Genomic DNA, 14,765 nt, shown 5'->3' with positions numbered 1-14,765 from the left:
CCTTTTCCTTCCCGCTATTTAAAGCGGTTGGTTGCCTTCGCCCTGTCAGTCAGATGACAGGGTCCCACAATTGGCGCGAGGTTGCCTCCTGACTTTGTTTTGCCGGGTCACTACGGGTCAACTTGACTGCGAGAGTACCTCGAACTTTTAGGTGGAAGATGCGGGAAGATACCTTCGCCGAGCGTAGCGACAGAAGCGAGGAGCAGGTTTCTGGTGCTGAAGTCATCGCCCAGGCCCTGAAAAACCAAGTATGGTGATTCTCCTGCAGCGAAAGGCTTCTACGGAAGCCGGCAGGGCGCGGAGACGTTGTCCCGCAGACTTGGAGAGCGCTGGGGTGGGACCGGGGAGGTTTGCCTGGAGACTTTCCTTTTAGCGCCGCGGGAGGGAATCGTGTGGCGGGGGTCCGGGCATTTACTCCCCTGTTCTTGGTCCCTAGGATGTGGCGTACATGTTTGGTATCGTGGGCATCCCAGTGACCGAAATCGCCATTGCGGCGCAGAAGCTGGGTATCAGATATATCGGGATGAGGAATGAGCAAGCCGTAAGTATGGACGCTGGGAACCATAAGCATCATTGGGAATGACTGATAATAACTGCAAATATTCATTGCAGACACTCAGCCCTCACCACTGTTCCAGTATTTCACACATGCCAATCACGACAATCCTATGAACTGTGATTAATCCTAGTTGACAGATGAGAAAAGTGAGACACAGAGAGGTTAAGTAATTTGCCTGAGGTGACCGTTGGTAGTGGCAGAGCCAGGATTTCAACCCACGTGTTCTGGGTCTGGAGTCCGTGCCCTTGACACTACACAGGGTTGTACTCTGCCAAGTCTGGAGGGTCGGGATTGGAAAGGACAGTTTCCCGATCTGAATCCAGGCCTTCTGTCCTCGCATAACTACCTGTTATTATGTGTTTGTTTCTGTATATTATTTGTCTGGTCTGACGTCCTCATTTGGCTGTGAGCTTCAAGAAAGGAGGGATATTATTTCCTCTTGATACATCTGTATCCCCACTGCTACATGATAGGTGCTCAGGCAGTTCCTACCAGATGAATGGGTGAAGACCAAGTCCCCTGTTATATACTAGATGGCCCTGCAGGGTGACAGTAGCACAAATGGTAAAGCTGTGATAAGAACTCCAGTGTCCTGTATCCCAGTCCAGTGCTCTTTCCACCACATCATGCTGCCACCCTTTGTAGAGGCTTATTTGGAAGCCACAAAATGGAAAATAAGACATTTTGTCAACTCAGTCTTAGTGCTTACTCTGTCAACCCGGTCTTGCCCTCCTCTCACCAGTGCTGGCTTAAAAGATTAAGAAACAACTTCTATGATGTTATATCCTGTCAGTCCATCTAAAGCACTTCCACTGTTGCTCTCTCATTCAGGCTCTTACCACCTGTTGCCCTGACAACTGCCTTGACCTTCTTTAGTGCTACCCTTCCTCTGCCATCAGAGGTTCATTTGTTATATCTCCATAGTGCCTGGTGTGGTTGGAGTTGTTGCATGATGTAGAAGCTTACCACATTTTTTTATTAATTGAGTTACAATTCTTAAGTATAACATTTGAGGATTGTGGGTTTTTAAAATCCTAAATCAGGTCTTCAGTTTGTATTGCTTCTATCTTTTTAGTTGGAACAACATTCTATTCTTTCATCTATGAGTAGGTGAAGCCATTGACTGATTAAAAAGACTTACATTTTACTGTTTTTCTGGAAGTGGAACGTCTGGTTTCTTCTTCATACACCACATGTTTAATGAGTATTTACCAAGTACTGGTGTTTACATCTTCCTCTGACTTATTGCAAGGAGTCAAGCCGACTGTGGGAAATACCTACTAGGAATGCCTTACAGGCATCTCAGACTTATGTCTGATTTAGAATCATTACCTTTTCCCTCCAGATTGGCTCTTCTCTCTGTATTCATGATTTGAGGCAGTGGTACTGTGATTCACCTAGTCAGTCAAGCAAGCGCAAACCTAGAGAGAAATATTGAAGGAATTAGGTTTAGTCTTGGTCTTTAAGTTGAACACAATCTGGGAAGGTGAGGGCAAAACACAAAGAACAAATTTATCTAGTATAATAACTTACAATAGATATATGTATAAGGAACGGTGCATATAAAAGGTGACTTGTTCTCTATGAGTGGAACAGAGAAGATTATCTGTAAAGGCAATGTTTGTTCATGCTGTTCCATTAAAATAGCTTAAAGGCACAGTGGGCTGTGAGACTGACTAGGTAACCTGAGGGGAGGTGTAGTAAATCCATGGCTGGAAAAATAATGTGGGCTCTTTCAGTCGGCATTGAATGAGACTGTAAAGGGTTTTCTAAATAGATGGGAGACATAGTTAGATTTGTACTTTAGAAATCATGGTAGTACAGAGTATGGATCAGTAGGACAGCTTGAAGTTTTATTTCCGTCCCTATAAACTTAGTGGAGAGCCTCTGTAGGTCCCAGGTGTTTTATTGGGCATATGGATATGGAGATGAATGATATACTGTCCCTGTCCTTGGGGAGCTTATAACCTAGCTGTGGAGACAGACATAAGCAGACAGTTTTATTATAATGTGATAAGTGCTGTGAGAGAGGTATATTCAGAGTGCTATGGAAGCCCAGAAAAGGATACTCAGCCTAAAACTTCAGAAGTTTCCTAGAGGAGATGATCCCTGAGCTGTCTCAAAGGATGAGTAGGCATTAACCAGCAAGGAAGGAGAGGACAGGCTCTTCTGGAGATGGTTCTTAGGTTTGGGCTTGCTTAACTGGCTGAGTGGATCATAGAGCCACTGACTCTGATCGGGAACACAGATGGAAGAGTCAATTTGGAGGGAAAAGATAATGAATCCCAATTTGGATATGAGTTTGAGATGCCTGTAGGACATTCCCAGTAGTACACAGTCACCTCAGTCAACCTCTGACCAGTAGTCAGGATGACTTAACTAGTGCCTTGAATTAAGGGTAATGCCAGGATGATGAAGAGAGAATGTGAGAACAGATTCAGAAGCCATACAAGAGGCAAAAGAAGACTTGGCATCTAATTACATGTTGTACTAACGAGAAAGGTGTAATTGGTTGTGACTTGATTGTCTTTCATTGGATCCATAGAGTAATCAAGACATATACTGACCAGCTTTCCAGGAAATAAGCACACTGTTAGTTCTCACTGTTACATTTCTGACTGTGTGCTGGCAATATTTGGGGTGTTTTACATGTATTAATTGATTTCATCCTCCCAGCAGTGCTATCATTTATGTTCATTTTATTGATAAGAAAGCCAGGGCACAGAGTAACTTGCCAAAATTACACAGCAGAAAGTAGGAGAGCAGGATTTAAATCAAAACAATTTAGTCCTAGAGTCTGCTCTTTTAAGAACTGCACACAGCATTCTGCTTGTAAGTGGAGGTAACTTGGTAGAGGAATACATGTTCGTTTGTTTTGGTTTATTTTATTTGAGAGAAAGAGTATGTGAGAGAGAGCACACGAGCACATGAGTGGGGGTTGGGGGGTGGGCAGGGGCAGAGGGAGAAGCAGGCTCCCCACTGAGCAGGGAGCCTGACGCAGGGCTCTATCCCAGCACCCCGGGATCTGAGCTGAAGGCAGATGCTTAACAGACTGAGCCATCCAGGCACCCCAAGACATACATGTCTTATGATCTATAAAAAGAGTTCCTTTTCAAATTTTGACATCTGCAACAGAAGACTATAATTTCTGTTATATGTTGTTTTGTATTTTGCATTCTGTAGCAACATTTCTTATCCCGCTTTAATAAGTGGACAGTGCTCCTCAGTATCCTAATAAGTGTTCGTATTGCAACAGATACTATATTTTATTCACTTGCATTCTTAGGACTTGTCTTATTATACTCCTATGTGAATTTGGCCTTATGTGCAAAAGGGAAAAGAGATAGGGGCCAATGGAGAATAGTAACACAGAAATGGTACAGAGCCTTTGTGCACCTTCTTAGTTGGGCATATGTAGTGGTGTTAGTTAAGATTATGATTCATAAAAATTTATTTTTAATTTTTACACTTAAGTCCTAAACATTTAAGTTCAGTGTACCACACATAAAGTTGAGTGGAGGTTAGAAAATATCCTGTTTTTTATTATATCTAAAAAAATGAGAAGAAATAATACTGGAAAAAAGATGTTCCAGACTAAGAAAAAGGATTTATTTGAGAGGGAATTTAGCATATTTTCAGGTTATCTTGTATTTGATTTAGCACCTCCCCTTTTTTGCCTTGCAGCTGAAGTGTAGTTTAAAAGTAAAAACTAGGGGCGCCTGGGTGGCTCAGTTGTTGAGTGTCTGCCTCTGGCTCAGGGCGTGATCCCGGCTATGGGATCAAGCCCTGCATCAGGCTCCTCCACTGGGAGCCTGCTTCTTCCTCTCCCACTCCCCCTGCTTGTGTTCCCTCTCTCGCTGGCTGTCTCTCTCTCTCTAATAAATAAATAAAATCTTTTAAAAAATAAAAATAAAAACTAACCAGGGCGCCTGGGTGGCTCAGTTGGTAAAGCTTCTGCCTTCTGCTCAGGTCATGATTCCGGGGTCCTGGGATCGAGCCTGCTTAGTGGAGAGCCTGCTTCTCCTTCTCCCTCTGCCTCCCCCAACTCCTGCTGTCTCTGTGTCTCTGCCTTTCAAATAAAAAAATAAAATCTTTAAGAAAAAAATGGTAAAAACTAGCAATATGCAAGCCATAAAGGGAATCTCAACAAATCTCCAAAGATTGAAAACATATAATATATGTAACTCACCATGTGGAAATAATTTAAGTAACAGAAAGATAACTAGGAAATCCCCAAACATTTGAAAGTTAAATAACACATTTGATACTTTGTAAACATTTTAAAAGACTGGTAAAATAAAAAAAACTTCAGGGGAGACTGGTCAAAAATGAAAGACAGAAAATAGAAATTACTAATAGCAGGAATGAAAAAGGACACATCAGGTGTGCTGACGGCTTAGTCCTTTAAGTGGCTGCCTTCAGCTTTGGTCATGATCTCAGGGTCCCTGGATTGAGCCCTGCTTGGGCTCCCTGCTTAGCAGGGAGTCTGCTTTTCCCTCTCCCTTTGTTCCTCCCCACTGCTCATGCACCCTCTCTCTCTCTCTCTCAAATAAATAAATAAAAAATCTTAAAAAGGGGGGTGCACCTGGGTGGCTCAGTCGGTTACACGTCTGCCTTCGGCTCAGGTTGTGGTCCCTGGGTCCTGGGATCGAGCCTGGCATCGGGGTCCTTGCTCAGCGGTGAGTCTGTTTCTCCCTCATCCTCCGTCCCTCCGCCTGCTCACTCTCTCTCTCTCTCTCAAGTAAATAGATAAAATCTTTAAAAAAAGAAAAAAAGAAGTACACATCACTATGAGCCCTAATTAATGAATGGGTTGAAGAAGAAATCACAGTGGAAAACAGAAAATATTTTGAACTGAATGATAATGAAAAGATGAGAGTTCCAACTTGTAAGTCATAGCTAAAGCCGTTCTTAGAGGACATGGTTTTAAATGAATCTATTACTAGGGAAAAGCAAAAATCAGTGCTCTAAGCTTACATTTTAAGAAGCTAGAAAAAGACTGGGAAACAAACTGAGGGCTTCAGAGGGGAGGGGAGGGCGGATTGGGATAGGCCAGTGATGGGTAGTAAGGAGGGCACATGTTGCATGGAGCACTGGGTGTTATACGCAAACAGTGAATTACGAAACACTACATCAAAGGCTAATGATATACTGTATGGTGACTAACATAACATAATAAAAGATTAAAAAAAAAAAGAAGCTAGAAAAAGAAAACCAAACTAAATCCTAAATGAAAAGAGTAAAATAAATACAAGAGCAGAAATCAGTGAACTGGAAAATAAGTGAATAATATAGAAAAATCAACAAAGCTAAAAATTGGTTCTTTGAGAAGATTAATAAATTTGATAAATCCCTGGCAAGACTGATGAAAGAACAAAAGAGAGAAAACACAAATTGCCAATATTAGAAATAAGAGAACATTTCTGTTGATCCCACAGATATTTAAGCAGTTGTAAGAGGATATTATTAATAAACTAGATGAAAGAGACAAGTTCCTTGAAATACTAAGAACTAGATTAGATACTAAACCATTATTTGAAACTTACAGGTAGAATATTATTAAAACTGAAAGCATTCCAATTCCTCCTTTACCATTCAGTTCTAGTCTCTTACTGAGTAGTGAATTTTTATACGTGCACTTACTGTAAGGATCCCAATATGTTTAAGTCGCAGTATTTTTTTTTTTTGTAGGCTTGTTATGCTGCCTCTGCGATTGGATATCTGACAGGCAGGTAAACTAAAGTCTTTGTTTTATTTCCATTTCTTTTGAAGGCTGTCTTAAACAGAGTTTCTAAAGAAATGAATTTCTAAATAAATGTGTAAAATGGCAAACTGAATTATATGGAGATACTTTTTCCTTGAATGTTTTAAGGTTAGCACATCTAGGGTGAAGCATTCAAATTCAATTTAAAAAATTTGAGGCAGAGCATTATATTTCAGAATTACTTTCTGTCAGAGATCAAATGACATATGTATTTGTTAAAAAAATTTTTTAAACACTTTTCTCCACACAAGAATGTACTCAGCATCAAGAATTGGCTTTTGTATGCAGTTAAATTGATTGGGCCCAAATATAACCTCTTCAAAATATGAAGAGGTTCAAATGTGAAAAGGTTAGTGAAATACAGTGTGAAGATGATAGGTATCTTCTTTCCTGCAGGAAGACTGATATAATCTTTTCCTCGTTTCTTTAATAATTCAGAGAATATCCTAATAACTGCTTTACCAATTGTAGTAAAGACCTATATGTCCTCCTTTTAAAGTCCAAGAAGGTTGCCATGTTTCCCCCTAGAGTGATATTAGTCAGATACTGCATTTGATCTGCTTTTAATACAGTAAATTCTGTTTTGCTTCTAGGCCAGCGGTGTGCCTTGTTGTTTCTGGCCCTGGTCTCGTCCACGCCTTGGGTGGTATGGCAAATGCAAACATGAACTGTTGGTAATTAATTGTTATTCATGATCTGGGGTGAGAAGACTTGGAATCAAGTGCTTGACGAAATAGCTTAGTAAAAAATTAAGAACAGTATTAGAAAGAACGTAAAAAATATCAGTAATCTTACTTAGAGGTAAACACTGTTAACATTTTGGAGGTTTTGGAAAACTTATGTGTAGAAGCATACGGGAATACACGTATACTTAACTCATGGAGTCTACCCTGTAATTAAACCTTCTTTTGGGTAACATCTTCCTGCATTAAGATAGAAGTGTTTCTAGGGGTGCCTGGCTGGTTCAGTTGGTAGAGCATGTAACTCTCAGGGTCATGAGTTCAAGCTCTACGTTTGGCGTGGAGCCTACTTAAAAAAAAGATACGTGTTTCTTTTTTGTTTCTTTTTTTTTTTTTTTTAAGATTTTATTTGTTTATTTGACAGAGATAGAGACAGCCAGCCAGAGAGAGAACACAAGCAGGGGGAGTGGGAGAGGAAGAAGCAGGCTCATAGCGGAAGAGCCTGATGTGGGTCTCGATCCCATAAAGCCAGGATCACGCCCTGAGCCGAAGGCAGACGCTTAACCGCTGTGCCACCCAGGCGCCCCAAGATACGTGTTTCTAAACGTATATGTAGAAGCATATGGGCATAGCTCTGTGTTTAACTCCTGGAAACTAGAGAGTATATAATATGTCCTTCATCTAATATCTTCTTTCATTGAGATTTAAGTGTTTCTAAACTTATGTGTGGAAGCTTGTGGGAATAGGCTCATTTTTAACTCGTGAAAATGACAGTGTATAAAACTTAAAAAAAAAACACATTTTGGAGTGTGTGTGTGTGTATTTTTATCTCGCTATATATGTGAATGTGTATTCAAGTCCTCTTTAAGTGCAGAATTATTTTTTAAAGACCCCAGCTCCATATGTAAGAATATATCCAATTCTTCATCTTGTTTTGCATAATTAGCAAGACAATTGAAATTAAATTTTTTCAGTTTGCTTTATAAGCTCTTTAGTGCTTACTCTTTGACCTTGCCCTTAACCCCATTTTTGGTACTTTACCAATAAAATCATGTTAAAAGGGGGTTATGTTCTAGTCAATTCATGAAATATTTAGCCTTCCTAGTGTAAAGGAAGATGAAACATTTAGGTATTATTTAGACTAATGTCCTGGTAAGAAGGACATTGTTCATTTTCTTGACATATGCCTTCTATCCTTTTTTCCTTCCTAGTCTTTCTTACCTACTTTAGGGTCTGATATTTTTTAATAACTTTAAGTTTGCTGTTTCTTTTCTTCCTCTTGAAGGATAAGAAATTTATTGCCGAGAAATTTCTCTCACTCCACCATTTCCAAGTAGACTAACTTAGGAAAGTGTCAAAAAAAATTCTTTCCTCCTTTTAATCCCAAGACTAATGGAAAGGGCGTAAACATTTATTTTACATCACCACACCTAGAGGTTTAGCATCAGCATTCAGAAGGGCTTGGAAAGTGGGAGGCACAGAGGAAAAGCATTTACTATAAATTACAGCTTTTTGTAAAATTGAGGAAGGGTTCTCTTGTATCAGGTTGCTTCCTAAATCTTTTTAAATCTATAGTTTGTTTTAAAGATTTTATTTATTTGAGAGAGAGAGAGAGTGCTTGTGCGTGAGCAGGGAGAGGGGCAGAGGGAGAAAGAGAATCCTAAGCAGACTCCACACCCAGTGCAGAGCCTCATGGGAGGCTCGATCTCAGATCTCACCACCCTGAGATCAGGACCTGATCTGAAACCAAGAGCCGGATGCTTAACCAAGTGTTCCATCCAGGTGCCCCTATAGTTTTTAAGGGAAGATGAAATTCTCTCTCTCTCAACATACATGGCTGTTTATTAATTGGGCACTCTCCTGAGTATTTTACATGTTGATCTCATCTGTAATTCTCTTTTAAAACAATGAATATTCAGGCCCTTGCTTGTGATTGGCGGTTCTTCTGAAAGAAGGCAGGAAACGATGGGAGCCTTCCAGGAGTTTCCACAGGTACCCAACTCGAAATTTTTCTTAGAGTTTAGTAGCATAAATGTACACTATTAAGATTTATGGCAAAGAAATAAAAACTTCTATCTGTAAAATAAACAATTAAAATAAAATAGAGGTACCTGAGGTAATTTAAAAGTAGTTTTCCTTGACTACAAAGACAGTCTCAGTGTGCATATTAAGGGAGCTCAGGCTCCGCTTAGGAGCAATCTTCCAAGGAATATATCTTTTCGACAGACTTTTAAACTCTGAAAGTCGGTTCTTTTTTTTTTTTTTTTAAAGATTTTATTTATTTATTTGACAGAGAGAGAGACAGCCAGCAAGAGAAGGAACACAAGCAGGGGAAGTGGGAGAGGAAGAAGCAGGCACCCCAGTGGAGCAGGGAGCCCGATGTGGGGCTCGATCCCAGGACTCTGGGATCATGCCCTGAGCAGAAGGCAGACGCTTAACGACTGAGCCACCCAGGCACCCCTGAAAGTCAGTTCTTAAAGAGTCAAGATGCAGGAGTAAAAATGATGTGGGACTACGCCTCTCAAACTTTAGAGAAGTAAAAAGTTGAGAGGAAAAATACTACATAAAATAACTATTAGTAGACTCTGGACAAGTTCATTTTTATTTTAGAAGGCCAAAAGAAAGTATTTAAAAATTTCTAAAAACGTAAAAGAATTTGTCAACAAAATGCTATTATGGTTTGTTTTTTGTGTTTTTGGGTTGTTGGTTTTTTTTGTTTTTTTTTTTTCACTTTTTTCTATGTATTTATTACAGGTACAACAGAGGTCTTCATAAATAGTTGCATAAAACAAAATGCTGCAACTTTAAGAATAGTTGTAGAAAGCAAATAGGTGAGAGTGAATGATTAACTATTAAGAAAATATTTGCGCATTTCTAGCACAAAGTTCTAAGCAAAGTTAAAACCTTAGGCAAGTCTGCTGGTTAGTCCAGAAGTCACTGTGAGAACCTCAGAAAATAAACATAGTGTTTTCTATATGATTTAAATTACTGTAAAATATTAGATCTTGGTATAGGTTGATGCAAAAGTTATACTTTTATCCTCTTGAAAGGGAATTGAAGTTTACTTAATTAATGGTAAAGAATAACAACCATTATTTAAAAGATGCTGATATATTTGAAAAATAAGCAGACCAGATAAGTTATTTAAAAGGAAATTTAAACTAATATCAGATACTTTATAGAAGAGAAGAAAGCAGAGGATAATGTCCACTGCAAATATTTTTTCCTGAAAAGGAAAATAATAAAAGTTTATTAGATGAAATTAAAAATGTGAAGAGAAAATCACTGATTTGATTTAAAATCCAAGTATCTGTTTTTGTGGAAATACTTTAGATGGCATGACCAGGAACAGACTGAAAATCTTGATTCTGTCATGTTCATAGGACTATGACTACCAACTTTCATACCGAAAAGTATCAAGAGACACCATTTCTATATATTGCTTCAGAGTATATTAAACAGTGAAAAATTAGCACTGCTGAATTGACGCATCCCAAACAGCATAGCAGTAAAATACATAACAGGAAAATTGTCAGAAATGTAATAAGGATCGATTATAATTGTAATAAGGTGAAGCAGGTGAAGTTTTGTATTCCTGACTGTGGAATTTCAGGGTCCAGGAATGTGCTCATTTTAATTTTTAGTGGACGTTATCAACTTATCTTCCCATATATACTCTTACCAGCAGCTTGGGAGAGTGCTGCTTTCCTGTGTGGCGGTAAATGCTGAGTCTTATCAAAGTCTTTCATTTTTACCAGTCTGAGAATTGAAAATTATATCTTTTTTGATTTACTTCTTGGATCACACTGAGGCAGAAATTTGATTGTGCTTTCCCTAGGCTTTTAAGAAACAGTCCAGGTAATGTATTTTCTCCATCTTTTTTCTACACAAAAAAGAAAGTAATGACTTAACATTTTGTCTTCCTTCTGAAGCGTAATATGATCTGTGAGCTGAATTTTAAGTGATTTTCTTTCTGCATATAGGTTGAAGCTTGTAGGTTATATAGCAAGTTCTCTGCCCGGCCGAGCAGCATAGAAACTATTCCATCTATTATAGAAAAGGTGAAGTATTTAATTATAAGTCCTCCAAGTCAGCTGGTTTTTCTCAGTGGCTTATACCTATGTTATTTTTATGTGTAATTTGGTGTATATTCAGGCAGTCAAAAATGATATTGTTAAGAAGCTATTTATATTTTAATGTTTACTGTCAATTCTAGAAACAGATACATTATTTAAAAAAGTTTCTCCTTCACTTCAGTTTTTAAAATTATTTTTTTAACTACAGAAAAGTAAAAAGAAAGCTAAAATGAAATCCTAGGTAACCTTTCTCTTACACTTTTGCAAAAGTTTAGTTTGGAAAATTAGTACTAATGCATGTAAAACCATGTCTTAGTTGCCTAAACAACACATTATAAATTAATCTTAGTTAACCAACATTTGTGTGTGGAGTTACATTTGAACTGTTTCAAAACCATGTGTTACAGAGACCCTTTGACACGTATGATAACATCAACGGTTTCTGAAAACTTAGCCAAGTTATTAGGACTAGGAAGAAAGAAAAAGCACATGTTATAGAGTAAACACTTGGCAGGCAGAGCCTGGTGGATTATTTCTAAGACTAACGGGTAATAAGACATTAATTTTAAAACTCTAAGTGAGTGTTTTCTTTCTTATCATTCCCCTTTTAAACAACAATATCTTTTAAAATATATACAATCAATAGAGGGCATTTCAATTTTAGTTAAAATTGTTTATTTCTCCAACTGGGGATGTCCAGAAAAAATTAAAATAGTATTCATTTCACAATTTTTAATTATCTTTGAGTGGATTATGTGATAAAGATTGAGAATTTTAAAATATTTTCTTCTGTTTGTAATAAATTTAGGCAGTGAGAAGCAGTATTTATGGTCGTCCAGGTCCTTGTTATATTGACATACCTGCAGATTTTGTGAACTTCCAGGTGAATGTGAGTTCTGTAAAGTAAGTAATAGTTATCCTGGAGTTCTTCCTTAATTGTGTTATTATAATGGGTACCTTTTTAACAACTTGCCTAGCAGTTTATAAGTTAATCTTCATTGTCTTAACTTTTGACAATTTAATGATTAAACTAAATCCTGGCCAAAGGGTTTGATTCTCTTAATTTAAAGGGCATTATTTAGTAATTATTGGGGGGGTTAATTATTAAGTCAAATACATGGAGCTTCCTGAACCCTCATTTGAAATTATTCTTCCAGAGGCCGTAAATAATACATCCCCATTAATGTAGTAGGGGTTATTCAGAGTCTTCATAGTGTAAACCAAGAGATGAGGTGACCGTTGAAAAATTATTTAGGAATCAGCATAAAAAACGTTAGTCTTTCTGTCTGTCTCTGTGATTTAGAAATATTCCATCTCAGGTGTTACTATGATTTTCCATGTTCCCTTATTCCTTAAATAAACACTGAGTGAATAAAAAGTATAAGAAACATTTTTACTGGTATCTAAGTCACCTCTGATAAGGATGGATACTTAGGTTAATACATCACCCTGGGTACCATTTGGTATATTCCTGCTGTTGTGGACCAAGTGGTTCTCTAGTGACAACAGAGAGACAGTGTACATTTCTGTATGTTCAGTATACCAAGGAGTTGTTTATCTTTGTGAGAGTCAGACAAAAAGGACATCTATCCTGCATAATACCTGAACATGATAAAATATTACTGGGGGGAGGGAAGGCAGAGCTGAGTCTCTGGTAAGTTAACTCTGTAAGCCTTCTTTAAACTTTTTGTAAAGGTTGGGGCACCTGGGTGGCTCAGTCGGTTAAGCGTCTACCTTTGGCTCAGGTCATGATCCCAGGGTCCTGGGATCAAGCCCCACATTGAGCCCCACATTGAGCCCCACATCGGGTTCCCTGTTCAGCGGGCAGTCTGCTGCTCCCTCTGCCCCTCCCCCGCCATGCTCACACACCCCCCCCAAATAAATAAAATCTTTTTTAAAAAGTTTAAAAAAAAATCAAATTTTTATAAAGACTGAATGTCTTTTTTTGTTTTATATGCTCAAATTTTGTACAGTGTATGATGTTTATTAATTAAAATAAGTGAAAACACTGAGGACTTGGCAATACCTATGACAGTTTTAAAATTTCTTTTCCTAATGCATATTGTATTACTAGAATACTGACTCTCCCAGTAAGGTAGTTAAGGGCATGGACTTTGGGGACAAATGACTTAGGTCTGTCTAGTCTCTGCCACATACCATCTGGGGACCCTGGGCAAGTTACTTTCTGAGTTTCCTTCTCCATCCCCCAATGGTGAAATGGAGATAATGGTAACGCCTTACCTCAACATTGCTTTGAAAATTAAATGAGATTAAATGGCACATGGTATTAAACACTGGCTCCGAGTATGATTTTTACTATTCTTACAACAACTATTACTATAATGTAAAGCCATTAACTCAAATTTCCTGTCAATAAATTACTGATTTGATTGGCTTTCAGATCGTATTAGGGAGTAACTTAATTTACCAGATATGGTAGGGGCATTATGGTTATATAGGAGAGAGCTGCATGGAAAAGCTTTTAATTGCCTATAATTCACCTTAAAATGGTTCAGAAAACAAATTTATCTGCATATTTGTATGTGTGAAGCAAATGTGGTAAAATATTGTTGAATCTACATGGTGGGTATATAGAGTTTGTTGTGCAATTTTTTTCCTACCATTTTATGTATTTGGTATTTTCATAATAAAAAGTTTAAAACTTGGCCTCTTTTAATATTAACAGAACTCTTTATTTCCAGGTACGTGGAGTGCTGCATGCCACCTCCTGTTAGTATGGCAGAAACCTCTGCTGTATACACGGCGGCATCTGTTATTAGAAATGCCAAACAGCCCCTTCTTATCATCGGGAAAGGTAGCATTGAATGGAACTTTAAATCTTGCTAGGCTGTTGAAAGAATGCTAATTCTGTTTAGAAATTATCTTCGTTATTTATTAACATATATCTAATATATGAAATTGGAGTATGAGTTTTTTTCGTTTAGGATTATTTATTAATTTTGAAATCATGGAAGTATTCTAGAATGCCCAGAGATCTTGCCCTTTTAAAGGAATATCACCCATTCTGTTCTTCAGTCTTATGTGTAAAATGTATTGTTTCCGTTATAAAAATAATATTTGATAATTATAAAAAATGTTGGAAAGTGCAGAAGATTAGGAAGAAGAAATCCCTTCATCCAACGACAACTACTTTTGGGGCACTTGGGTGGCTCAGTTGGTTAAGCATCTGACTCTTCATTTCGGCTCGGGTCATGATCTCAGGGTTGTGAGACCAAGCCCTACTTTGGGCTCTGCACTGAGAGTGGAGCAGAGCCTGCTTAAGATTCTCTCTCTCTTTCTCTCCGTCTGCCCCTTCCCCCTCCCTCACACACTCTCTCTCAAAAAAAAAAACAAAAAAACAAACAAACAAAAAACCCAAAAATATTTTTAACATGTAATACTTTTCATTTCTGCATGTATATTTCATATATTGTGATCACACCATATAGACGGTTTTATTTTTATTCTAATTATTTCATTTAATATTGTAACAACATTTCTTCATGGGCTTAAGTTTTTCCCTGAATATAATTTTAAGGTCTAGTCATGTATATACTAACACTTCGCTGACAGATACTTAAATCTTTGCCATTTTTTTGTTTATTTGGTATGGCTGTGACAAACATGTTTGTGCTTAAAACTTTTTCCATATTTAGGACTTAGGATAGATTCCCGGAAAGAAAATT

At 37.9% G+C, this 14,765-nt stretch overlaps 1 protein-coding gene across 3 annotated transcripts in view; it reads left to right on the top strand.

The window, feature by feature from the left end:
* The first annotated feature begins 2 nt into the window (after positions 1-2).
* Positions 3-14,765, top strand: part of HACL1 (2-hydroxyacyl-CoA lyase 1) — a 38,335-nt gene continuing 23,572 nt past the window's right edge. For 2 of the 3 annotated variants that reach the window (XM_034663661.1, XM_002915349.4), the window contains exons 1-8: positions 3-248; positions 437-541; positions 6,251-6,291; positions 6,917-6,997; positions 8,923-8,995; positions 10,987-11,064; positions 11,888-11,982; positions 13,782-13,894. In XM_034663661.1, coding sequence (XP_034519552.1) covers positions 159-248; positions 437-541; positions 6,251-6,291; positions 6,917-6,997; positions 8,923-8,995; positions 10,987-11,064; positions 11,888-11,982; positions 13,782-13,894 — 676 coding nt within the window. In that variant the 5' untranslated portion in view covers positions 3-158. The remainder of the gene's footprint in view (positions 249-436; positions 542-6,250; positions 6,292-6,916; positions 6,998-8,922; positions 8,996-10,986; positions 11,065-11,887; positions 11,983-13,781; positions 13,895-14,765) is intronic. The other variant, XM_034663662.1, reaches the window with a different exon arrangement.

This window comes from Ailuropoda melanoleuca, chromosome 6 (assembly GCF_002007445.2).
Source record: "Ailuropoda melanoleuca isolate Jingjing chromosome 6, ASM200744v2, whole genome shotgun sequence".
Taxonomy (NCBI): Eukaryota; Metazoa; Chordata; class Mammalia; order Carnivora; family Ursidae; genus Ailuropoda; species Ailuropoda melanoleuca.
The sequence above is the reverse complement of the archived record's forward strand: the minus strand, read 5'-3'. Positions and strand labels throughout refer to the sequence as shown.